General features: G+C 58.0%; 9 protein-coding genes across 9 annotated transcripts; 5 read left to right on the top strand and 4 right to left on the bottom strand.

Moving 5' to 3' along the window:
- Nucleotides 1-1,498: 1,498 nt before the first annotated feature.
- PLICBS_004044 (uncharacterized protein) lies at nt 1,499-2,920 on the top strand (the record flags this gene model as incomplete). Its single annotated transcript, XM_065600374.1, has 2 exons — nt 1,499-1,807; nt 2,129-2,920. The coding sequence occupies 2 exons, from the start codon at nt 1,499-1,501 to the stop codon at nt 2,918-2,920; spliced, it is 1,101 nt and encodes a 366-aa protein (XP_065456446.1).
- An 888-nt stretch (nt 2,921-3,808) lies between these two features.
- Nucleotides 3,809-5,000, top strand: PLICBS_004045 (uncharacterized protein; the record flags this gene model as incomplete). The annotated part of the gene is made up of 3 exons (XM_018326745.1): nt 3,809-4,038; nt 4,113-4,845; nt 4,911-5,000. The coding sequence occupies 3 exons, from the start codon at nt 3,809-3,811 to the stop codon at nt 4,998-5,000; spliced, it is 1,053 nt and encodes a 350-aa protein (XP_018175065.1).
- Nucleotides 5,001-5,243: 243 nt separating this feature from the next.
- On the bottom strand, nt 5,244-6,984 carry PLICBS_004046 (uncharacterized protein; the record flags this gene model as incomplete). The annotated part of the gene is made up of 2 exons (XM_018326744.2): nt 5,244-6,808; nt 6,858-6,984. The coding sequence occupies 2 exons, from the start codon at nt 6,982-6,984 to the stop codon at nt 5,244-5,246; spliced, it is 1,692 nt and encodes a 563-aa protein (XP_018175064.1).
- Nucleotides 6,985-9,699: 2,715 nt separating this feature from the next.
- On the bottom strand, nt 9,700-10,647 carry PLICBS_004047 (uncharacterized protein; the record flags this gene model as incomplete). Its single annotated transcript, XM_018326743.1, has 1 exon — nt 9,700-10,647. The coding sequence occupies one exon, from the start codon at nt 10,645-10,647 to the stop codon at nt 9,700-9,702; it is 948 nt and encodes a 315-aa protein (XP_018175063.1).
- Nucleotides 10,648-12,503: 1,856 nt separating this feature from the next.
- Nucleotides 12,504-13,470, top strand: PLICBS_004048 (uncharacterized protein; the record flags this gene model as incomplete). Its single annotated transcript, XM_018326742.1, has 2 exons — nt 12,504-12,584; nt 12,655-13,470. 2 exons carry the CDS (start codon nt 12,504-12,506, stop codon nt 13,468-13,470), a joined length of 897 nt encoding a protein of 298 aa, XP_018175062.1.
- Nucleotides 13,471-14,461: 991 nt separating this feature from the next.
- On the top strand, nt 14,462-16,246 carry PLICBS_004049 (uncharacterized protein; the record flags this gene model as incomplete). The annotated part of the gene is made up of 6 exons (XM_018326741.1): nt 14,462-14,636; nt 14,684-14,717; nt 14,785-14,949; nt 15,006-15,477; nt 15,531-15,858; nt 15,909-16,246. The coding sequence occupies 6 exons, from the start codon at nt 14,462-14,464 to the stop codon at nt 16,244-16,246; spliced, it is 1,512 nt and encodes a 503-aa protein (XP_018175061.1).
- Nucleotides 16,247-17,065: 819 nt separating this feature from the next.
- On the bottom strand, nt 17,066-18,139 carry PLICBS_004050 (uncharacterized protein; the record flags this gene model as incomplete). Its single annotated transcript, XM_018326739.1, has 1 exon — nt 17,066-18,139. One exon carries the CDS (start codon nt 18,137-18,139, stop codon nt 17,066-17,068), a length of 1,074 nt encoding a protein of 357 aa, XP_018175059.1.
- Nucleotides 18,140-19,195: 1,056 nt separating this feature from the next.
- PLICBS_004051 (uncharacterized protein) lies at nt 19,196-19,690 on the top strand (the record flags this gene model as incomplete). Its single annotated transcript, XM_018326738.2, has 1 exon — nt 19,196-19,690. The coding sequence occupies one exon, from the start codon at nt 19,196-19,198 to the stop codon at nt 19,688-19,690; it is 495 nt and encodes a 164-aa protein (XP_018175058.2).
- Nucleotides 19,691-19,974: 284 nt separating this feature from the next.
- Nucleotides 19,975-21,267, bottom strand: PLICBS_004052 (uncharacterized protein; the record flags this gene model as incomplete). The annotated part of the gene is made up of 2 exons (XM_018326737.1): nt 19,975-21,029; nt 21,108-21,267. The coding sequence occupies 2 exons, from the start codon at nt 21,265-21,267 to the stop codon at nt 19,975-19,977; spliced, it is 1,215 nt and encodes a 404-aa protein (XP_018175057.1).
- Nucleotides 21,268-22,389: the final 1,122 nt, after the last annotated feature.

Here is a 22,389-nt window from a genome sequence, read left to right on the forward strand (position 1 = left end):
GACTAAACTCGCGATGCCCCGCGGAATACACATGTAGGCAGTGAGGCACCATGTCTCGTAAACCAAGCCTGATTATGAGATGTCTTGTACCTTGACATTGGCATCTGCCGGGGCAAGATCTGACGTTGCCGGGCATGTATCGCAGTCGTAATACGGATTAGGTTTGGCGCGTGCACAGTACGCGATTCTTGCTGACATGTCAGAGGTGATCATGGCACTCGACGTCTGGTCGCGATTCGGCTGTGATCCACGACGTGAGCTCATACACGGGGTCCAGCTCGGGCAATCTCACATGCTCCAAGCGACCTGTCCAGTAGTTTGCATCAAAGAAAATGCGCCTGGTGAGCAATACTACGCGCCATGACCGGCAAAGTATTCTCGGCGATGTCGGACCGGTAGCTCGGAGCCAGCCAGTCTAAGCTCCAGCAGAGACTCTATACTCTCTTCCAATGCCACTGAGATGGCTTCCAGTCTCAGTCGCCTCTCGTGATTCTTGGCTGCGACTCCAATTGCCCGTTTTCCTCGGTCCTTGGTGAAACTGGGGAGGCTTGAATAGCCGATAACGCTAGCTCATGGCTCTATTGGGTTAGAAGCGGAAGAGAGAGGAACGGCCTCGCGCAATATGACGACTGGACTTTAAATCTGAGCCGCTGCTTGCGAAACCATACTTAAACTTAACTGCATTGCAACTAAACAGTCCTTCCAGCACGCCTGCTCTTCGTACTATTGAATAGCGTTGTCGATTGTAGCCGCGACCCTCGGTGCTGGTGGTTCGTTTCTCTAGGGCAAGCTATTCAGCTAAACGGTGTCAGCTGACGTGAGAACAGGCTGATTCAATTAAGTAGTGCATCGCGACTTCGCGCTAGTCACCGCAGGCCAACAATAAGTGGAATCGGTAATTGATATGAAGATATCTGCTGTGACGCATATTCTTCTAGGCAGCTATCGGACCGAGGAATGGAACCCAGATGGTTCACTGGAGATACCACATTTTCCCAACTCCAATCGGGGCTGCGCTTGTGAAGCGAGCAGAGGCAGGAGGCTTCTGCATGCAGAGACGCGGGCGGAATGACATACTACGGAGTACCGAGCCGGGGCTGTGACGGATGTCGCAGGAGAAAGGTCAAGGTATGCGGACGCACATTCCACCCTCATCATTTCTGCGGAGACGGCAAGTGAACGGGGCCCCGATACTTACACCAGGCAGTGCGACAGGGCGAAGCCTAGCTGCGAGCGGTGCCGGCAGGCTGGACACGTCTGCCCGGGATACCGGCAGCTTTCGACTGTCATATTTCGCCAAGAGAACCAGCGCATACTCAATCGTGTTGGTAGAGGCTTTGATAGAGGTGGGGAGTCAACTGCGTTGCCTCTCCGGCAACTGGTCGTGAGAAATAATAACCTGCATCGTCATGAGGCGGGTAACTTCCTTGGATCCGGTACCTGGCCGGCGTTGCCGGCGTCTCATACACAGCGCCAACAACACACAGAACAGGATCAAATGGGCATCATCCCATCTGTTCAGATTGGGCGCGATGAAGCCATCTGCTATTTCCACGACCGATTCGCGTGGGTGTCGGCCTCCCGGTACTTTGTCTTCTCGTCAAGCCAACCCCCCGCGCTGCTCAACATGGCCGCGGCGCTTGGATTGGCGTCATTCTCCTTCACGCGCAAGTCAACGGCGATGCAGAGAGCTGCGGCGGCGGAGTATAGCACGGCACTGCAGAGCATCAATCACATGCTTGCGGATCCTGCGACGGCGACCTTGGACTCAACGCTCGCTGTTGTTATCCTCATGTCTTTCTTCGAGGTGAGTCTTGACTCAGTATCTTCTGAGCGATGAAGACGGTGCTAGGTGCATACATGTAACCTGAATATTACCGCAGATCCTCACAGGACACAGCCCTCCGTCCACAAAGAGCTGGACCAACCACGCGTCCGGGGCTGCCAGTATCGTCGCACTACGCGGGCCTGGCCAGCTCGAAAGCCCCGCTGGCCATCAACTCCTTCTGGAAGCCAAAGGGATGATGGTGCGTCGTATACCCCTCTTTCCGTCTTGCCTTGTTGTTTTCCGCTGTCATAGTGTGTGCAGCCAGCTCTTCGACTAACAATTTCACAACACGGCCTGAAGCTTTCAACCAGCCTGATACACAAGATTCCCGTGTCGCAGGCTCTAGTTGACTGCACTCGACTGGCCATGGAGATTAGCACGCCATCCCAAAACCACGGCGAGCACGTCTTCATCATCACGGGGGAAGTGGCGAACTTGCGTGCCGCACTCGAAGAAAATCCCGTGATTAATGACACTGCGCCTGTCTTTGACGCCGTGGACAAGCTGACTGCCCGGCTTCGCGAGTGGAGGCTCATGGCTCCGGTTGACTGGAAGTATGACACCATGGAGGTTGACGAGCAGTCCCCCGGGGCTGAGACGTGGTACGGATTCATCAAGCCAGTTGGGGGTCGGTACTCGATCTACAGTGGCGACCACGTCGTGGTCGGTTGGTCCAACTATCGCATGAGCTGCATACTGCTGGCCGAACTCCTTCTGGGCCTTCTCAAGCGCCAGGTCATGGCAAGCTCGCCACCTTCGACCGCCGCGCTGGCAAAATGTCGAGCTCTTCGTCGGACAATGGACCAGATGGCTACCGATATCTGCGCCAGCGTTCCGTACCTCCTCGGTCTCAAGACCTCGGCTGCCGGTGGCGCATTGCCTGACCTCTCTGGCGCGTACATGGTTCTCATGCCGCTATGGGTTGCCGCCTGTGTTGAGGGGCCAGGCCACCCGCTGCGCCATAGCGCCATGTTCTTGCTCGAGGTGCTCGCCCGCAGAGTGGGCATAAGACATGCGTCGCTCCAGCGGCATTTCCTTGTGTCCGTCGAGGGCATGGCGGAGTGGTTGGACAATTTTCCAGAAACGCGGTGACAACAAGGGGCGTATGAGACTGATAGATACGAGCGTAAGATACCATGGGATAGACTGGCACTTCCGGTTCAGATCATATCGGCAGGAGATCGAGACAGAACGCTACGACCCGAGACCATTTAGGCCCGAGGCATCACCGAAACCAGGAGAACTTGTGTGCTCTACAAAACAGTGAAACTGCATATGCTGTTGGTCAGCTTGTTCCATATTATCCTACTGCCATTTGCTTCTGTGGTGGGTACATGTAGCTCTTTGCATACCGACGGAACCAAACATTGAAAAGGCTGCCATGTTGGCTATGTTGCTTCTAGTTCGTTGTACATGTCGTTGCCGCTCCTCCCTATGGTCATTTCGTGCTACTTCAACAGATCGCGGGTTGGGCCGGCGTGCATCCGCGATGATGACATCTGCGGTCTTACATCTCCCAACATGAATACACCGCCGTTCCCCAGCCCGGTAGACCGTGTCCAATGGGACTGTCTCCTGAGCAGGCATTGCCCTACCTTGGGGTTGGGGGCGAAGATTGCATCAGGCAGCATCAAATGTTGCTGCAACGTGACGGGCCCGCATGTTTATGGTACTGCTGAATCGAGCGCTGTCTCTGGAACCTTTGTCCTTTGGGTAGTACGAACTTGTCTCGCCCGGAGATGTTGTTTCTTGCCGGGAGTTTGCCCCTACTTTGGATCGGAATGCTGTACCACGCATAGAACCCTGTTCGTCTAGCATAGATGGACTGCAGTAAACGAAGTTCCAGAATGTAGAGCCTAAGACCCATGGGCTGGAGTAGTCTATATAAACGTGAATGGCGAGAACTGCTTCTCCATCACTCGCGTTCCCCGTCTCATAGCACCAAAGCTTGAGTGCCCGCGTATGCACGTAACTTTCATTATGTTCAAGTCAACGCTCCTTTACACTTGCTTGCTGTTCTACGTCGTTCATGTCCAGTCTATGCCGCTGTCTATGTTCGGTGGCAAGAGGACGGTTGAGATGGCGCGCGGAGTCAACGACTGGCGGGACACTTTATCTGATGACACTCGTCATCGCCTTGACCTGGCTAAGCAGCACTTGCAAGACCAAAGCACCTCCGGCCAAGCTTTCCGTAACGACACAATCATGCGGTGAGTTTGCTGAACTGGCATATGCGCTCAAGTCATACGATATCACGATGTGCTGACCCTCACTCGCGTGGCAGCATTAATATTGAGCGTGAGGCTCTGGACCTCTCCCTGATTGACCTCGAGCAAGCCTTTGGAATGGAGCTCCCGGCCCCTCGTGCAGGCCTGGGCGGCAAAGCCGGCCACAAACGATCAAGCTCCGAAGATCTCTGCGAGGAGGCGTACCTTCGGGGTGGCACCATGACCAGTCTGCCAACCGTCAAGCGAAGTAACGCCCAAGACCTCCGCGAGCAAGCCTACCTCCGAGGCGGCACCATGACCTCTCTACCAATCCTCAAGCGAAACGACGCCCAAGACCTCCGCGAGGAAGCCTACCTCCGAAGCGGCAGCATGACCTCTCTCCCCATCTCCAAGCGTGACAACAACAACAACAACAACCCCTACACCCACCTCCTCAACCGCCACAACCTCGCCCTCGGCGCCCTCGAGCGCATCAACATCGCCCACCGCGTCCTCCACAAGCCCGAAATCACCAGCCAACGCGCCCAAAAGATCACCGCCCAAGGCGACGAGTACGTGGCGCAGTACTGGGCCTCCTCAATGAATCCGGGGGGTTTCTGGACAGAGGACCAGATGGTCGGGAGGCCCAACTTCGTGCAGGGCGGGCAGACGAACGGGTTCGGCTTTACGCAGAGCACGTTTCATAGGCTGCACTGCCTGGCGAATATTCGGATGATGCTCGCGTGGCATATCACTGGCAACGGTAAAAGGATGACGCGCGAGATGAATGTGCATACCATCCACTGCCTGGTCAGTCTAGCCAAGTCTGCCACGGGTACCACCAGGCACCCCGCTAACTTGAGCGTCGTCAATAGGAGTATATTCGCTGGCGCGAGCTGGTGCAGCCCGACCTCACCGAAGAGCCTATTGACACTGTCGACTACATGGGAATGGGCATTCACTAAGTTTGTTCGAAACGTCACGGCGCAGATCCATTCAGAAGCTGTTCACGACGAGGCGCATACCGCTGGAATGGTTTCTCATGTATCGCAGGAGTCGATATTCTACTACAAATGCTCACCAAGTCAAGTCGCTCCGTAGCTGCATAGCAGTCATAACTCGTGACATGAACAAGCTCTTTCCACTGCGATTCAACGCCAATCGCTCTCCCCATGCCATGCATCGCTCAAAGCATCAACGAACAAGGCTCAAAACGTCCGTTCCCATGCACCCCACCAAACACCAATGTTTGCCGCCACCACCAAATCCAGCATCTTCAGGCCATCCTCGTACACAATCAGCTTGCCGAGCTTGGCACGGCTGCCGCGGTTGCCACCGCCCGCACGCTCGCTCCCGACGTTGATCTCGAACGGCGACACGGCGCCATCACTTCCGTAGCCGTACGTGTCGGCGTCGGGATCCGACTCGCCATTAGGCTTGAGCAGCTTGCTAAAATTGCCCCGCCACTGGTCCTTTGCGTTGCGTGCCTGCTCGCCGGCGACTTCTGACATGGGCAGGTTGAAGCGAAGCTCGCTGACCGTCTTGCTGCCCGACTTGGGGGCGGCGCTGCCCTGGTCGGCGACAAGGGGGTTGTAGATGGCGGCCTCGCCGTCGTAGAGGGTGTGTCGACACTGGACGCTGCGTCCCGTGGTGCCGGTTCGGAACTCGCACTTGCCGTCCCACGGGCTCGTAAAGGTGTAGCCTCGGGGCTTCATGCCTTGGAGGTCGTTGGGCGGGCTGCTGGACATGGCCGAGTCGACCGAGACGGTACTATCGCTGCGGTCGCGGTTCATCCTGGCCCTGCCAACCTGCTCCATGCGCCGGAGCTTCTCCTTCACGTTGGATGTCCAACTCTTCGAGTATCCCATGACGACCTGTCTCGAAAACACGCCAATTTCGTTCCGAGGTGCGTGATCCTCCGCAACTGCCGCCATGACGGCCTCGAGACTCATTTCGCCGCTCCTCCGTGGCGCGGCACGGCGGAACTTGGCATACCCAGATGTCTCAATCTCGATGTTAATTGGCGGGCTCGAGGCTGCGGGCGCGACGGGTGGTACGGAGAAGGGCTGGATGCCCGACTGCTCGGCATCGGCCTCTGGGGGCTCGAGCTGCCGTGACGAGACGCGCCCGACATTCCACTGGCTGCCGGAGCTCGGATCGCGACGGATGAGCGTCAAGGTGAAGGGCGACCCTGCCAAGGAGCCCCGCCGGCTGTGTTTCTCCGGCGACGGCGAGCGGCGTGGCTCTTGCGCCGTGGCATGGTCCTTGAATTGGTCGATTGCAGCGGGCCGTTCCTGCAGAGCCGGACCACTCGGTGGCACGGGCGAACGGTCGACGTCGGGTGTGAGCGGCGTCGGCGGGGTCACCTCAGTCATGGGCCGAGGGCCGACGGGTTTGCGTGCCGGCATCGATGTCTGGAGACGCGGCGGAGGCAGCATGCCGTTCTGAGCAGGGGGCGGTGCCGGAGGGAGTGATTCGTCGCGTGCGCCGAGAGAGCTGCCGCGCTGCCTGGCTGGGAACTGAGCAGGCGGCTGCGACGGTGGCTGCAGATTGCTTTCATTATGCAGACTGTCCGGCGTCAGAGGCCGAGCCGCGTCCGAAACAGGCTTCCGGGGAATCGCCTGCACGGACGTGGCGTCTTCGCTGGAGCGCGGGGCGGCCTCCGTCTGCAGGTCCTGGCCGGGCAACTCCAGGTGGACGTAGTACAGCGATGAGGCGACGTCTTCGGCCGTGACATTTTTGATTTGTGGTTTGAAAGGGGATAGTATTATGTCTGACAGGTTAGTACTGGGCGAGCATAGGGTGTCGAGACGGCGACTCACCTCGCGTTCCTGGGACGCGGGAGATGTATAGCACCAGCGGGTCCTTTCTTTCCTCGCCTGGCTTCTCGGGATACTGGGGCGGATTCGACGCAAGGACGTTGAGCGAGGCCAGAGACCGTGCCTCCATCGTCGACTCCGGGCCGTGGAGGCTCGAGTCCCAGGCAGGCCGTGCCGAGCACCCAGCAATGGACGAGCCTAGGAGTGCACCGCCACGACGCCTTGGGCGAGGGATCGCACTTTAGCTGTCAAACGAGGCAGTTGATACCTCGAGGTCGACGAAGAACGAGCGGGAACAGCCGAATCGAACGCGGCAATCGTAGCGGCGATGCTGCAGCGTCGGCTTTGACCGAGAAAAGCGAACGTCGAGCGAGCGCGTACAGCAACCGAGAACGAGAGAAGGGAGAGGGAGGCGAGGCAATGATCGTCACGCGCTGGCACAGGCGGCGCAGCGGGCTAGTTAAAAGAAGCCGACAAGCTGGACAAGTCGGAGCCGCAGAAGGGATCCCTGCATCAGAGTGCCGTGCCCAGAAACGAAAAGGCGGGACGAGACCGTCTTGACGCAGGGGGTGGGATGGAAGGAAGTGGCTTCGCAACGGCGAAAACACGACGTCAGCTTGGGGAGGCTGTGCTGGTGGATGCGCTGCTGCTGGATGGGCCGCTGCCGCCAGGTCTATTCCGGAATCGAGCTGCTTTCGTGGATGTGGACGAGAGACGGCTTGGCTTGGCGGGCCACGTGAGCTGGTCGGCGAGCGGTGCAGTGATGGGCCAACTTTGCATGAAGGAGAAGAGATGATGATGCCGGCAGTTGGGTGGCGGCGTCGTCATCATCGCCGTCGTGGGGCAGGGATGATGATCTGAGGCCCGAAGCGAGAATGCCTTCGGCCTCCATTCCAACTCCAGGTTTTGCGGCGGCGCGTCGGTTGCCGCTCATCAGTCGCGCCTACCCCGAAATTACAGTGGGTGCCTCAGCGGCGGCCCCGGCCGTGGCCGCCTCCAACCACTCTCGGTACAGTGGAGGGCTCTCAGGGTCCAGTGAATCCGGTCCCTGAGCCGATCACCACAGGCGAGCTGGAGCGCTCGTCAGGGACTGGACGGCAACCACACCGCGCTGAAACCCTAGCACCGCTGTCCCGTCCCCCGGGGCAACCAACACCCCACTGCCGGCGTCGCCAGTGTCGCGGCGCTGCCTCAGTGGCTCGGTCGCCGCCAAGGCCATTCATCCATGGACCAGGGGGCACCACGAGTCGCGTCTCGTCGGCTCATAATATCCCACATTCATGCCGCGCGCGAGGGCTTACACAAGACAATATTCTTTTTTGCCAACAAATCGCACGATCGCCTCGCCTGGCACAGGGACACGCGGCCTGTCGGCGAAAAGCTGTCACCTGGGCCGCTCTGGCGCGTCGGGTCCAGGGCAGCAATTCAGCTGTGACGTCATATTCGGCAGCAGTCGTGGTCGTCAGGCAACACTGCAGAAACGACGAGCGTCCAGCTGGGGAACCTTCAGCATGGAGGTACTGGGTGGGCTGGCTGACTCGCCTGCACGTAGCGCTCGCTGCTCCGCCGCCGAGCTATTCCTGGCCGCCGCGTCGCTGTGGCGTTCGCCGCCGGCCCGCTCTGGGGACCGCCACAGCTTCGCCGGTGCCGGGGCACGGAGCCTCAACTCACCGAGTCACCGACACGCCAGATCGCCTCAACACCAGCAATGCCTTCTGAGACGAAACCGCCACAAACATCATGAGAGACCCTGCGTTTGCATTCTGTCGGGTAGTGTATACATACGGTGTGCCCCAAAGACTCCATCCCGCTTGCCTATGGTGCGCCTGCTACCCTGGACCCCGGGGCACGGAAAGCCGTCAACTAGCCGGTAGACGACTTACACGCCCCTGAAGCAGTTCCCGTGACGGTGATGTAGTCGGTACCAGCACATCCACCAGGACACTTCTCCTCGCACGGATAGCTCGTTGTCTTTGTCACCGGCGGCCACGCGCATCCATCCTTGGAGGAGATTGTTAATTCGGCCTGGCACATGGGCCGGATGCACGTTGAGCAGACGGACTGGACTGACGTGACCGTGGGACATGCGTCTGAGGCCTTGGTGGTAGTCGACATTGTCGTTACCGCCGGGGTCTCTGGGGGTGCATCTGCGACGGCGAGGCCGCTTCTGGAGTCAGGAACCGGGCTTCAAGGGCGCGCAGGGAGGTGCTCACCAGATCACTGCGAGAGCTGCAACAGTAACGTACATGATTGGCAGGCACTACTACTTTCAGCTTTGAGGAACCCGGCTACTTTTGGTCGTGCTTGGAGGACCATCGAGTTTAAGTACGTAAGTATACGCGGCGGGCTATCGTCACAACCTGACCGCCATCGGCATAAGCATGCAAAGCGCGACTTCTTCAAGGTTGATGATGTAGCCAAGGCTCGTATAAGGCTGACGAGCCCATGTACAGAGAACATCCGAGCAGCGTTCAACCTTGCAGGTGAGAGAACTCAATACAGCTTCAACCATGCTTGCCCTGCGACTGTTGCGTTTGCTGCCGTTCTGCACAGTGCAGTGCGGACCACTGTAACCCCAACGGTTCGCTCGGTGGGCGGCATTAAAGGTGATGAGGGGCAGCGGGGAATTGCCCCGAATGTTCGCGATGAAAATATGATAAGGTTTTGCAGACGATGCCACCTTGTTGATGCTAGAAAAGTCATCCATCTCCAGCTCGTGGTGCTATTGGGCAATCCACCTCGGTCACTGCATTGACGTCCATGCCCAGAATGAAACCATTCCCGTTCATGCCCTAGTTAGCATACTCTAAGATCTACCTCACACAAAAATGTCATATACACGTAATTATTTGGCCTTGTGCTTGGCCACTACGGCGGCTACCACATCGTCGAGCTTCTCGTCCTGCAACCCCAGCAGCTCCATGGCAAACCCATCGCGCGTTGTCCAGTCCGCATCGACTGTTCCCAGCACAAAGACAATCTCCTCGGTGGCCTCGTGGTCGCCCTCGGCAAGCAGCTTGCTCTGGCGCTCGAGGTAGGCGTTGGAGTCGAGGTGTTGGGTGTGCCAGGCCGTGCCCGTGGCTCGCTCCAGGGCCGCCAGCACCTCAAGCTGCGTCGGGCAGAAACTCTGTACGTAGACGGCGCGGTTGCGCGTGACGTCAAGTCGCTGCAAAACAGCAACCACGCTCTCCGCGACGCGGCGCAGCGTCGACGCCGAGGCCTTGATGTCTCCGCCGTCTAGGATCTGGGCCTTGTGGGTATCCAGGTTAAAGTGCAGCAGGCCGCCCTCGAGCCCGTAGTCGAAAAAGTGGCCGCAGATGATGCTCGTCCAGGTAAAGGGCTTGCCGTCGCGGGCGGCGTGCTCGCCGAGCGTCTCGCACTTGTCGCGGACGAGCGTCTTGTCGCGATACAGCTTCAAATGATGCTGAGGCTGGGGGCTCGCGGCATCGCAGCTGCCGTAGTCGGCAGGAATAAAGCGTCGCACGCCAGCGCGGAATGCGGCCTCGACGAGGCGCAAGTGCTGCGAGACATCTTTGAGGGGGAACGCGGCGACGACAGCATCCTGGCCCTCGCAGGCGGCCGTGAGCTCATCGAGCGGCAGATCCGGCGAGACGGAGACGGTCCGCACGGCGGCGTCCGTTGGAGGCGAGGTAGAGGTGGAGCGTCGCAGCACGGAGACGTCGAAGCATCGGGCTTGGACGAGGCCCTCGAGAATAACGCTGCCAACGGTACCGTTTGCGCCGACCAGCAGGACCTTGGTGAGGGGGCCCGAGGGTGAGGGCGCCGACGCCATGGCCGATATCGATGTCCCGGACAGCCGCCAGCGTGGCTCGCGGTCAGGTCGGTGGCGCTGAATGCAACGCTCGGACTGCGAATGCGGATATGCGCTGGGGTGGGCGCACGGTCGAGATGCGGAGTCGCGATGCGGGTGGACAAAGTGAGCTGGAGTGAAGGCGCAGAGTCGCGAGCCTGAGCCGATGGCGGGGGAGGCGGCGGGGTACGCAGAAGCTCCAGTGGGTCGATTAAATGGAAGGCGCGGGGGTGTCTGCCAGAAGGGCGCACTTGCCGTGTTGGGCCCCGCCCGTCCGCGACTCCGCGACACTGACGAGGGCGGGAAGCGGCCACCGTCGGGGCCCGTACGGCGCCTTCCCCAATGGGCCCAGAGCCGCCGGAAATGGGAAGGGGGCTCGACGCGGCTCGGCGCCGGCGCCCAGTTTTCCCCCCGGACACCGTCCAAAGCGCCCTCATCGGAAGGCATCGGTGCCCGACAATGGCCAAGAGTAAATAATTGTCACCCGATGTAAGTGTACGGACCCGCACGTGCCTGCGCAGAGGAGATGCTGAGATGCTGCCTTACAAGCAGCGCGTAAGTGGAACCGCCTTTTGCTGTGCTCGACTTCGATCCGAGTTGCGATGCGATCCTCCCCCGACATTGACGGCATCCTTTTTGAACAATGCCACTATCTGCGTTAGTGAAAGTGGCGTCGCTCGTCTCCCCTAACCATTACCAGAGCAGCCCGATTCAGCGAGTTGACGCGTTGCAGTTGAGGCGTTGACGCTATGGCGAGAACAAGCAACTGCCAGGAGCCCAGGACGTGCGATTCACACATGCTTCGGAGAAATCCGCAAGCCGGACCACAATGCAAGGTCACCCGGGCTGCATTTTTGACACTATCGAGCAAGATCTAGCCGTCAATTGTTGACGTTGTCTCTCGCGCAAGGGCCGCGATCCAAGTGCCGTAGCGCAGCTCCATGTTCCCAACTTCTTAAGCCAATCACGCTAAACGCCTTGACGAAACAAAGAACAAAGCCAAGGGTCTATCGCTCAGGTGCCAGACCATCGGGGAGGCTAGCTGTGCCGGATTGTTGCCAGAACCACAGCCGAAACAAGCTTGAACGTTCAGGGCATGGCCGCACTGACTGGCGCAACGGTGCCGCCGGGGGCCCAGACCAGAGGAGGCCTCATTTGGGCAGCACAAGCTAATCGCTCATGGATCAGCTGAGTAGGGGACCAAGTTCAACTACGTCGTTTACGGCCTGGCTGATCCCAGAATTACTCGCGACGGCCTCTCGCTTTATTCCACTTGCATGATGGCGTGGCTATCATGGTCTTCAGCCCTGTGAAAGCCATGGGGACGCGGCTCCGGTCCAGGCAAGGCGTATGCCGACTCGGACAATTCCTGGGTTAGACCGCGGTGGGACCGATTCAGTGCATGTGCTCGCACGCGCGCCGCCTGATTGTTACTCACGGCAAGGATTCAATACAGGGCACGCTGCACAACGGCCTTGGCCCTCACGGGGCTAGCCGATGCAGGTGGCCTCGCACCAACGGGCCGGGTCGCAACACTTCTGGCGATAGCTTCGACATAGCGCGAGGGACTAAACCCCTGTTCTCGAGGCTGAATGCCCAGACCAGACCTGCACCTGGAGGGTGAGGGGTCGCTGCAGGCCTCGCAGAACCAAGGCATGCGCAAGTATACAAGTCCAATTCGTATATAAATGCAGTGGCATACGAGTTACGAAGTACGACAATTGAGGAGGTCGGACAGCTCTCGACGTCTCCAGTAGCCACCATAACTTGACGGTTGTCGGCGAAACCTTTTCACTTTGTTGCTTGCCATTGGCGTTATTCAGACCCGTAACACAACGATGAGAACCACGGCTACAATTGCGGCCGTGTTGGCCAATGCCGGTCTCGGACTTGGAGCCGCTCTTTCGGCTTGCAATGAGGTATGACCTCCGCGGGCCGCGACCAACACCAGCCAAGATCACTAAACACTGCTAACATTTCGCCCGGCAGAACAACTGCTACAGACAGGTCAGCGCGACGCGCTTTGGCCAGCCGGTCCTGACCTCTCGCATCCAAGACTGCGAGTCTTTCTTGCGGACCACAATCGTGCCCGCCACCGTCACCGACTGGGTCACCCAGACCGTGACGCCGGCCACCGTGACCGAGACGGTCGCCACCATCACCGACTCCATCACCAACACGGTCAACACCGTCGTTCAGACAAACACCGTCACCGTCACGGCTGCTGGTAGCAACAACAATGCTCCAGCTCGCCGCGATGGCGCTGCCGGACCCGTGACCATCACCCCGTCCAATGTCCCCGCCTACGCATCCTCGTGCGCCAACGCCGCGGCGTACAGCAGCGCCTGCCGTTGCGCCTCGGCCACCCCCGCGACCATCACGGCGCCGACGCCCACCGTCACCTCGACCAAGACCCTCTCCGTCACCGCGACCGTCCAGGTCACGGCGCATGCCACCGTCACCATCGAGGCGACCGCCACCCAGACCGAGACGGTCACGGCGACCGTCACCCCCTGCTCGGGCTTGGTGCTCAACAACAACCCTCCTGCTGGGGCGGATTGCGCCCTGCGCGGTTGGCGGGACGCCAATAAGGCTCCCGTTGTCGGGTATGGCGACGGCGCCAGCGTCGAGGCCTGCGCAAACAGCTGCAAGGCCAACCCCGCCTGCAAGGCCTTCATCTACGGCGACCCGGCGCGGGGATGGAACAACTTCTGCGAGCTCGAGGCCGCGCCCAATGGAAGGGCCGACAGTTCCGACACGCCGTTTTGGTGGTACGACATGGCCTGCTTCAAGCCCTGCTCTTAGCTACGAGAAGAGGCACAGCAGCGCCGTGCTCCCAGCCAGAACCTACATAGTTACAAACTTCCAGAACAAAATAATGACTCTTAATCTCCATGCATGGTCCACGGAGTAAAACAAGCATATAAGCTTGGAAATCTAAATCCGGGTCAGCAATCCCCTCACTCGCACGAACGGAGAGCGAAAGCTCGCATCAAGGGAGAACAAGGCACAGCTCGCCCTCGTTAGAACAACAATGGCAGGCCATTAGTGCCTCCAAACCCCATACCCCAGGCTTCCCGCTTCATCCGGCAAATTTAGCAACAGCCACACATGCTTATACCCGCACTTACGGCATTTGGTGGTCAGCGGCGTCGGGGCCACCGCCAGCAAGCCATGTCGGGTTGGAAATGGCCCGCGCCCGAGAGGCATCTCCAACGTGTGTGCGGGGAGTACGAGGTACAGTCATTTGGCGCCCTAGCGGATGGCGTATAAGTGGCTTACGGCATGTGTTCCAGAACCAGAGGGGCATCTCGGTCTTTCCAGGCGCGATAGGGCCTTTGCAGCGGCCGGCGACAGCGAAGATGAACCCGAACGGCAACTGTCGTCAACAGGGTGAAACACGCGAGGAAAGAACCGCAAATGTTGGCGCCGGCGGGATAATCTGGGCCCCGAAGGTGGGGGAAGCTGGGGAAGAACTGGAGAAACTGGAGGTCGATGAGGGGTCGCTGGCCAGGTTCCCCGTCTGCGTCTCTGCAGTGAGATCGGCATCGGCACGGCACATGCGAGCTCACTAAACGGAACTGGGTTTGGCCTGACCACCACTTTAGGCTAGAGTGGTGCAACGCACGGGAATACGGTGGTGTTGAAAAGGAGGACGTGCCCGCCGCCTGTGTCCAGGAGAAAAGGGGAGCGAGTCTTTCAGCAATTGCATTTACATGGCGACAGTCTCTTCAGATCGATCGGTAGACACTCGGACTTTGTAGACTTCTCTTTCATTCCATACGAGCCGGCAGCCATGGCAGGGGACGCGAGCTTGCCTCCGCCCGAGCCCGCCTCGGAAAAGGTCGAGAACCACCAGATTGAGGGGGATTCTGCGGTCGCCGCGTCGCAGTATGTCATCGATCCGGCCATCGAGAAGCGGGTGGTGCGGAAGCTCGACATGCGAGTCGTGCCCATGGTCATGGCCCTCTGTGAGTGACGCTCTGGTGCTTGTTCGAGCGACAACTAACGACACTAGATCTGCTCGCCTTCCTCGACCGCTCCAACGTTGGGTATGTCACCCGGGAATCCCCGTGGGGATATTGATCTGAAATGGCCATCGTACTGACTTGCATGAAGAAACGCTCGCATCGCCGGCATGGACAAGGATCTAGACCTGGTTGGCGACCGCTACGACTGGCTGCTCACCATCTTCTACATCCCATACATCATCTTCGAGTTCCAAGCCATCATGTGGAAAGTCGTGCCGCCTCACCGATGGGCTGCCATTACCGTGTTCGCCTGGTACGTCTCCTCTTCGCCATTGAACCGCAAAGCACCCCTACTGACCCGTGACGTAGGGGACTCTTCTCCACTGTGCAAGCCGCTGTTCGCTCCTGGGGAGCAGAAATGGCACTGCGCTTCCTCATGGGCGCCGCCGAAGCAGGCTACGGACCCGGCATACCGTATCTGCTATCCTTCTTCTACCTGCGCCACGAAGTCGGTCTTCGCTGTGGGCTCTTCCTCGCGGCCGCCCCTCTGGCAAACACCTTCTCGGGCGCGCTCGCCTTTGGCATCACCTCTGGGAACCCGAGCATCGCCAAATGGAGGGTCCTCTTCCTCGTCGAAGGCTTGCCGACTATTGTCATGGCCGCCGTCGCCTACTTCTACCTGCCGGACTCGCCGGAGAAGGCCAAGTTTCTCAGCGAGGACGAGCAGAGGGTTGCCAAAGCGCGCAGCGTTCGCCAGGCAGGCGCCGGGACTCGAATCGGCGGCGTTGACTGGCCCGACTTCTTCAGGGGCCTGCTCGACTACAAGGCGTGGTTTACTGCCGTATGCTTCCTGCAGCTCCCAACGTGGTCGCATTTGCGCTAACATCGTAATAGCTCATGTACTTTAGCTGCAACGTCAGCTTTGCCTCGCTGCCCGTCTTCCTGCCGACCATCCTCAGCGAGATGGGCTTCACGCGCGCAGCAGCTCAAGGATTGACGGCACCCCCGTTCTTCCTGTCATTCCTCGTTACCGTCATCACCCCTTACATCGCCGACCGAACCCAGCAGCGAGCGATTATGCTCATCATCCTCACCACAGTTGGAGGAGTCGGCTACATCCTCCTTGCGACTGTCAAGTCTGTGGGAGTGCGGTACTTTGGCGTGTTTCTGGCGGCGGGAGGCATCTTCCCGGCTATTGCGAATATCTTGCCATGGGTGCTCAGTACGTTCATCAATCCGCTCCGAACATCCTTCATCACTGACGCGCGACAGACAACCAAGGAAGCGACACCCGTCGCGGCGCAGGCATCATCCTGCTCAACCTCATCGGCCAGTGCGGTCCACTCCTCGGCACGCGCATGTACCCGCAAAACGAAGCGCCCTTCTTCGTCAAGGGCCAGTCCATCTGCGCCGCCTTCATGTTCTTCACCACGTTCCTGGTGATTGCGCTGCGCACATGTCTCGTGTGGGAGAACAAAAAGCTGGACCGAGAGTACGGCACCGTGGAGGAGCAGAGGGCGAGGATGGCGGCGTCGCAGGAGGCTGGGGAGAAGCCCGGCTCGGAGGTGGCGGTCGAGAATTACGGAAGCCTCTTTAGATATGTCTTGTAAGCAGGCGGTGGCGGCGTAGAAGTGGGTGAGGTAGACGAGAGGTGGTCAGATTAGACTGTACACGTGCGATTTGAGCTTTAGAATGAAGTGCGCATAATGTGCGATAAGCGTGGCCAAGTAGCGACAGGATCCAGCGTAGAAGTGTTCCACGGGATGTGGCTTGCTGATGGCTGTTGCTGAGAGGTTCGGAAGAGCGGAGGGCTCGTGGGCTTGTGTGCCTCGTGCTGCTCACACACCTTCGGCCAGAATCCGAAGCCATTTGCGAATGGGAATGCAACCGGCGCCTCCAAAGCGTTCAGCCAAAATCTGCTCCCATCCGGTGGGTGTTGAAGCACCACCGCTTCTCAACACTCTTCCGCACCCTCATGTCAGATGCTTACACTTAGGCGTGCGGGGAATCGCACGTGTTGCGATCGTGCTGGTTCATGCATGCGCTCAGGGGCAGCCTAGGGCAAGCACATCCGAGATCAATTCGCTATGACTGAGCAGCATAATCTTTGCGTGAGTTCGATGGTAATATCCAGTCTCGCTACAACGTGTAGCGGCGGATTGCCTGGCAGTCCATAGCAGCCAGCCCCCACCCAAGCCAGCTGTGAACATGATCAGTTTCACCCATATAATCACCGACTCGTTTCGCGTCTAGTTCATGTTAGCGAGTTGACGCTAACGTAGCTTCTTAAACGCTACATCATCTTCAAAGTGCTCTTCATCTCGCCCGCCGGACATTCGGGCCTGGGGTGAACGAGAACAGGAGTACATGAGTGTCATTCCAGTGTAGCTCGTCCTGTTGGCTCTCACCTATATGGCTGATGGCATAGCCTAGAGGCCACTGTCAAGTGACTTGATAATGTCCCTAGCCTCCCGTCTGACACCTTCAACTATCGTGGCGGCGTCGTCCACACTGCGCACAAGTCCCACTGCAGCCCCGGCATAGGTCGCCAGTCTGCCATCCGGCCCCCATCCGGCGTCCCCGGCCCCCGCGGCCTGATCATGCCGCTTCTTCAGCTCATCGAATGGAACACCCTCTTGGTGTTCTATCCAGCTTCTGTTGATGACGCCGCGAGGAGAAAACTGCTCGGGCCATCCAAATGTGCCCCGCAAATGGTTGTATAGCTGGGTGCGGACCGTGGAAGTTGCGCCGTCTGAGGCGCGGACAATCTCATTTTGATACCCTTTGCTGATGCGGGCCTCCGTTGATGCGAGCATGCGCGTCCCCATTGCCACACCCGAGGCTCCCAGACTCAAAGCCGCCGCGACACCGCGGCCATCGATGATGCCTCCGGCTGCGATGAGAGGGATGCCGGACTCGCGAGTGGCGTCGGCGATTTCTGGGAAAAGAGCAATGGTGCCCATGCCATCTTTCGCCCTTCCGTGACCACCAGCCTCAGCGCCCTGAATCACAAGAACATCAGGCGGGGACTGGCTGCCGACGGCATCGGTCGCTTCGCGCAGAGTGCCGACTTGGATCCAGATCTTGGTTTCGGGCGACGCCTTCCGAATGCTGCCAACCCACTCATCCAATTCAACCTGCCCATGGCGAGGGGCAAAAAGCCACACAGCGCAAGGCTGGTGCTTCTCCAGCGCCGCGAGGCAGCCTTTCATGTCACTGTTCCATGTCTGGAAGCCGACACCAATCGGGAGGATGGCGTGATCGCGATGTATCGCTTCCGCGGCCAGAGGTGAGGATCGTATCAGCTCGGCAGCTTTTTCGAGGTCTGACTTCAGGTCTCCGGCCTTGAGGGTCGGACCGATGAATCCGAGGCCACCGGCCTTTGAGACGGCGACTGCAAGACTCGGCCCCGCGAGAACCCGCATTGGCGCCCCGACGATGAACGGCGACTTGACCCACGGGTACGCCTTGGCTAGAACTCGCCTCAAGTCTCCAGAGGCCATGGCTGGCATGATGAAACTGAGGTATGATGTAAAAGACGTGCTGGATTTGCGTTGCTACGGCTCTGGATCGCGGATGATGTGGTGAGCTGCCAACCGAGGATGATTACAATGACGCAACTGCGCTGACTAATTGGGTTTACGACCGCCGACGCCGGACGACGCACGACTACCCGGCAGCGAAGTCGTTCAAGTAATTACTGTTTTGCGGTAGCGATCAATACACACTTCAGACTCTGAGGATTTTCGGGGTCTCCTTGCCTGCTGAAGATGTATGCCGTGGTTCGAGAGCCTCCACTATCCCATCTTGTCTTCATTTCACGTTGAAGTCGGGATAAAGGGCTGACGACTGGAGTCGTGCAGAGTATTTTATGGTATAATTAAAGGGCCTGTGTCTGGACCGCATGGCACCGGCCCGCATCAAATTTATATCTCATCTACCCTTGCCGCCCCCTTTACCTTTGTATGCTTTCCCCAGCACAAAGGCGCAAAGGTCAAGGCCAAGTCACGATGCAACAGGGCGAAGGCTCGGAATTGAGTTCTGGACGACTCAAGGGATAGCCCGGCAGTTAAACGGCAAACACGAAGTAAATACGGCGAGAATACGTCATGAAGCTACCCAACTCTCCAGCTGCAGGCTGGGGACTTCGAGTGGTTCCATCGAACGTATGGTCCTCAGTCATCCATAAGGCTTGGTCCACGGACGGTTGAAAGTTTCCGACGTAGCGAGTGACAGTATAGATCATGATCCTTCCTTCTAATGAGAATCCTGCTTTCGCTTGCTGTGAATCATCGTACGTCCTGGAGGGATCCTCAGGGCATTCTTGGTGGTTTGCAACTACTTATAAAAGGCAAAGGACCACGCAGCTAAGAGGGAATTGCTTTCAATCTACAACAAGCACCCGCAAAGCAAAACGTCGAGCTTGACCCTGCATCCATCACGATAGATTCGTTCGACTTTCAGCACTATTGCGTACAAATCCCTGCGCAGAATTGGACTAGCATATTCCCAACGCATAAAAGCAACCATCTACAATGCCTCGAAGTCGCATTTGCCATATGGAGGATTTCCAAGCCAGGGGCCAACTAGTTCCTGTAGGCCTGAACGAGGTTAAGTTCATCAAGTTCGCGGAGAAGTCAACTATTGGGGCCTTCAATATTAACGGAGGTTACATCATTGCACTCGGTAGCCCCCAAGCAGGCATCATGGCCCATGCTGATCCCAGTCATGAAGCCGTGGTCACGACCATGGAGCAATTCATGCAAGAGTTCGATCGCCACGAGTCCGAGTTCTCTGCCTCGGCGTCTGCGGCGTGCATTATGGCCGCCAACATTGAGGGCGTACAAGGCATTTTGCTCGAAGAGACGACGGACTACATCAAGAGCAAGATGCGCGAGCTAGAAGTCCCCAGTGTACTTTTCAAGTATGACGCGGTTGTTGAGGGATCCTCGCCGGCCAGTGGCACGGCATACATGTTGGGAAACCGCGTTAATCCTCGACTCCCTAGCTGGTTTTTCGAGGACAGGCCTGTCGGCTGGACCAGGGCTGACTAGACAAAGCGCTAATACGACAGTCATCAGGACGATTATTGGAGAAGCCTGAGCCCTACGGATCCTGGTACTGTTTCATGAAACCTGTCACTAAGATGATTTGTTGTTGATATTCTCCGTTTCAGGCTGTGCAAGGCCGTTTGTCCACAAAGTGATTGTAGTCTTCATGCTTGGCCGTTTGCCCTGCGCCAAATCATGGTTGTTTCAAGTCTAAAAGAAGCCGGAAGGTGCCTGATTTTACTTCTTCTGAGCGTTGCTGTTATGTAAAGATCCAAGCGCACCCAATGTCAAAGATAAGTTTTCTGATTCGGAGTCGTCGGATAAACATCGCGGTTGTAGGTGGCGTTCAAGACAATAGAGCCCACCACTTCGCCAGTCTCTAGTCTCATGTGGGACTCGAACACGCGGTCCTTGAGCTTGTCTTGAGATATGATGAGTTCTCGAGCGCCGCGGATCCAGTCGCCATACCCTCCATAGCCTGTATGCTGACCGAAACAGAGATTCATGCCGTTGCCGGTTATCGGCATGCCAGAGATGTCACCGTTCCATTTGTAGCACCAGGTATTTCCGTGGTCGTGGCCATAGAACAACCCCATCATCCCCTTTGTTTTTGAGAGGGCCTGCATGAAAGGGACATCTTGGCCACCATACTTGCAGCGAGGCCAGTCATGCTTTCCCTCGGGACACCATCCCTGGCCTTGCATGGCGACGCCGACTTCGTCATTGATGCCTGGATTGCGTTGCGGGTCCCAGTACTTTTGCACCGCATCCGTGGCATTGATGGGGATGTGGACAAAGGCGAGTGACGGAATGATCTTGCGGTACCGGCACTTCAATTCGGCGTTTGTTTTCTTGAACCACTCCACGACGGAGGCATCAACCCAGTTGGGCTGAGGAGTTCGGGTCTTTTCGACACTGCTGTGGTAATATCCGCCACGGCTGTCGAAGAACCACAGAAGAACCTCTGGAGTGCACTTCTCTTCGTTGTCGCAGGTTGCTGGGTAGACGGGAAGGTAGTAGTTTGACACGCCAGCGGCGAGACCGGGGACCATCCTGCGCGTGCGGGAGCCCGGCCACAAATGCTCGCGCTCGAAAACGCCCTCGGCTGGAAGATTGAGCTGGTGATCGTGATTGCCGTACGTGGAAGCCCAGGTAAGCTTGCGATCCACCATGGGCTTGACGATTTGGTCGATGTAGTGAGTGCTGTTATGAGCAAACGTGCCGTCGCCGTTGATGAGGTCGCCATTCATCACGACCAGATCAGGGCGCTCATAATCAAGGATGTCATTCATGACTTTGGACGTCTTTTTGTCCTCCTTTTGACCACGCGGAAGCCAAGAATCTGAACCATGTGAGCAAACGACTCAAACTGAAGGTGTGGTGCGTTCGTCAACTGCAGCCAATGGATTATGCTACTTACACATGCCAAAATGCATGTCAGAGAACACCGTGATTTGGAACTTTCCATTCGCATTGAACTTTAGAGGAGGAAGGTTCGCATTGTCGACCTGCCGACTGCCCACAGCTGCTTGCTGAGACGGCCCAACTAGGCATGCCGCCAGGAGAACGAACGATAGCATTGTGCAAGTCGAAATGTAGAGGAATTGCGACGCGCCCCGATTAACATTGGCTTGAACATTGACCTTTCACAGAACCTACGGGCAAAGGAGCTTCGCCATTATATGCAGACGCCAAGAGAAGCACCTGGGTTACAATCTGAGCCTTCAGGAATGGTGTCGTCTTGGCTGGTCTAGAGCGAGCTTCCTAGAGTGGCAGCTCGCGCATTCAACCCGTCCCGTCTGCCATTGCGGCAACGTGCCCGACGCAAGATGGTGTGCCATGTCATGCACCGTCGTAGTGCTTGGATGCAACCGTGGGTGCTGGCGATCCATCGTTTGTTGCCCCACAGTCAATTAAGCTTGTATAAGTGCAGCTGGAGAACAGGGAGGCACGTGGGAGCAGGACTCGCCGCTGCGACTGTACTTTTTCTTGGCTACATTCACGACCCCACTAGTCATACAGTTGAACAGACTTGAGCCGTGGATAGCTCCAGGACAAGTAGACCCGATGCCCGCCTAAGGGCAAGCACTTGTACTAGGGCTTAGCTTTCTGGGTGGTGGTCCAAGTGCTTCTGCAGCTAAACATTAGCTGTACGCAGATGAGCTCTCGGCATTGATGGCTTGGTCATGTTGATCTGCCTTCACCGTTTTGGCCCCTCGTCGCCTGCTCTGTCCCCTTGACTCCCGGACGAGCGCTTCAATCTGAAAGTGGCTCCCCTGGCTCCGCCATGACCAACAATGCTCGCATGAGTGAAAACACAACAGCTCATAGTATTCAGCTAGAAGTTGTAGACACAGCCAATTGCACGCATGTCCGACCCGAGTCACCGGGCTCGGGAAGTGGCGGCCCCCGCCATTCCGGGAGATGTCGTGTCGCATTTTATGGGGACGGATCTAGTGCGCCATTGTGTGTGCCTTGATGTCGGCTGTCGGAGAACGTACGCCGCCGACGTGGGGTGACAGTTGCGACTCACGAGATCATTGTTCTGAGTGCCAGCGTGCATCGACAGGACGAGATGAAGCAGCTTCGAACCGTCGGCATGTGAAACATTCCGCATCGAGTGAGGACGGACTTTTTGACGTCTTGCCTCGGCTTAGCGCGCTTAGCGCTGCCGTTGCCTCGCAAATAGGACGGACTTTTCC

The sequence above is a fragment of the Purpureocillium lilacinum genome (assembly GCF_023168085.1).
Source record: "Purpureocillium lilacinum CBS 284.36 DNA, scaffold_3, whole genome shotgun sequence".
In the NCBI taxonomy this organism is placed as follows: domain Eukaryota; kingdom Fungi; phylum Ascomycota; class Sordariomycetes; order Hypocreales; family Ophiocordycipitaceae; genus Purpureocillium; species Purpureocillium lilacinum.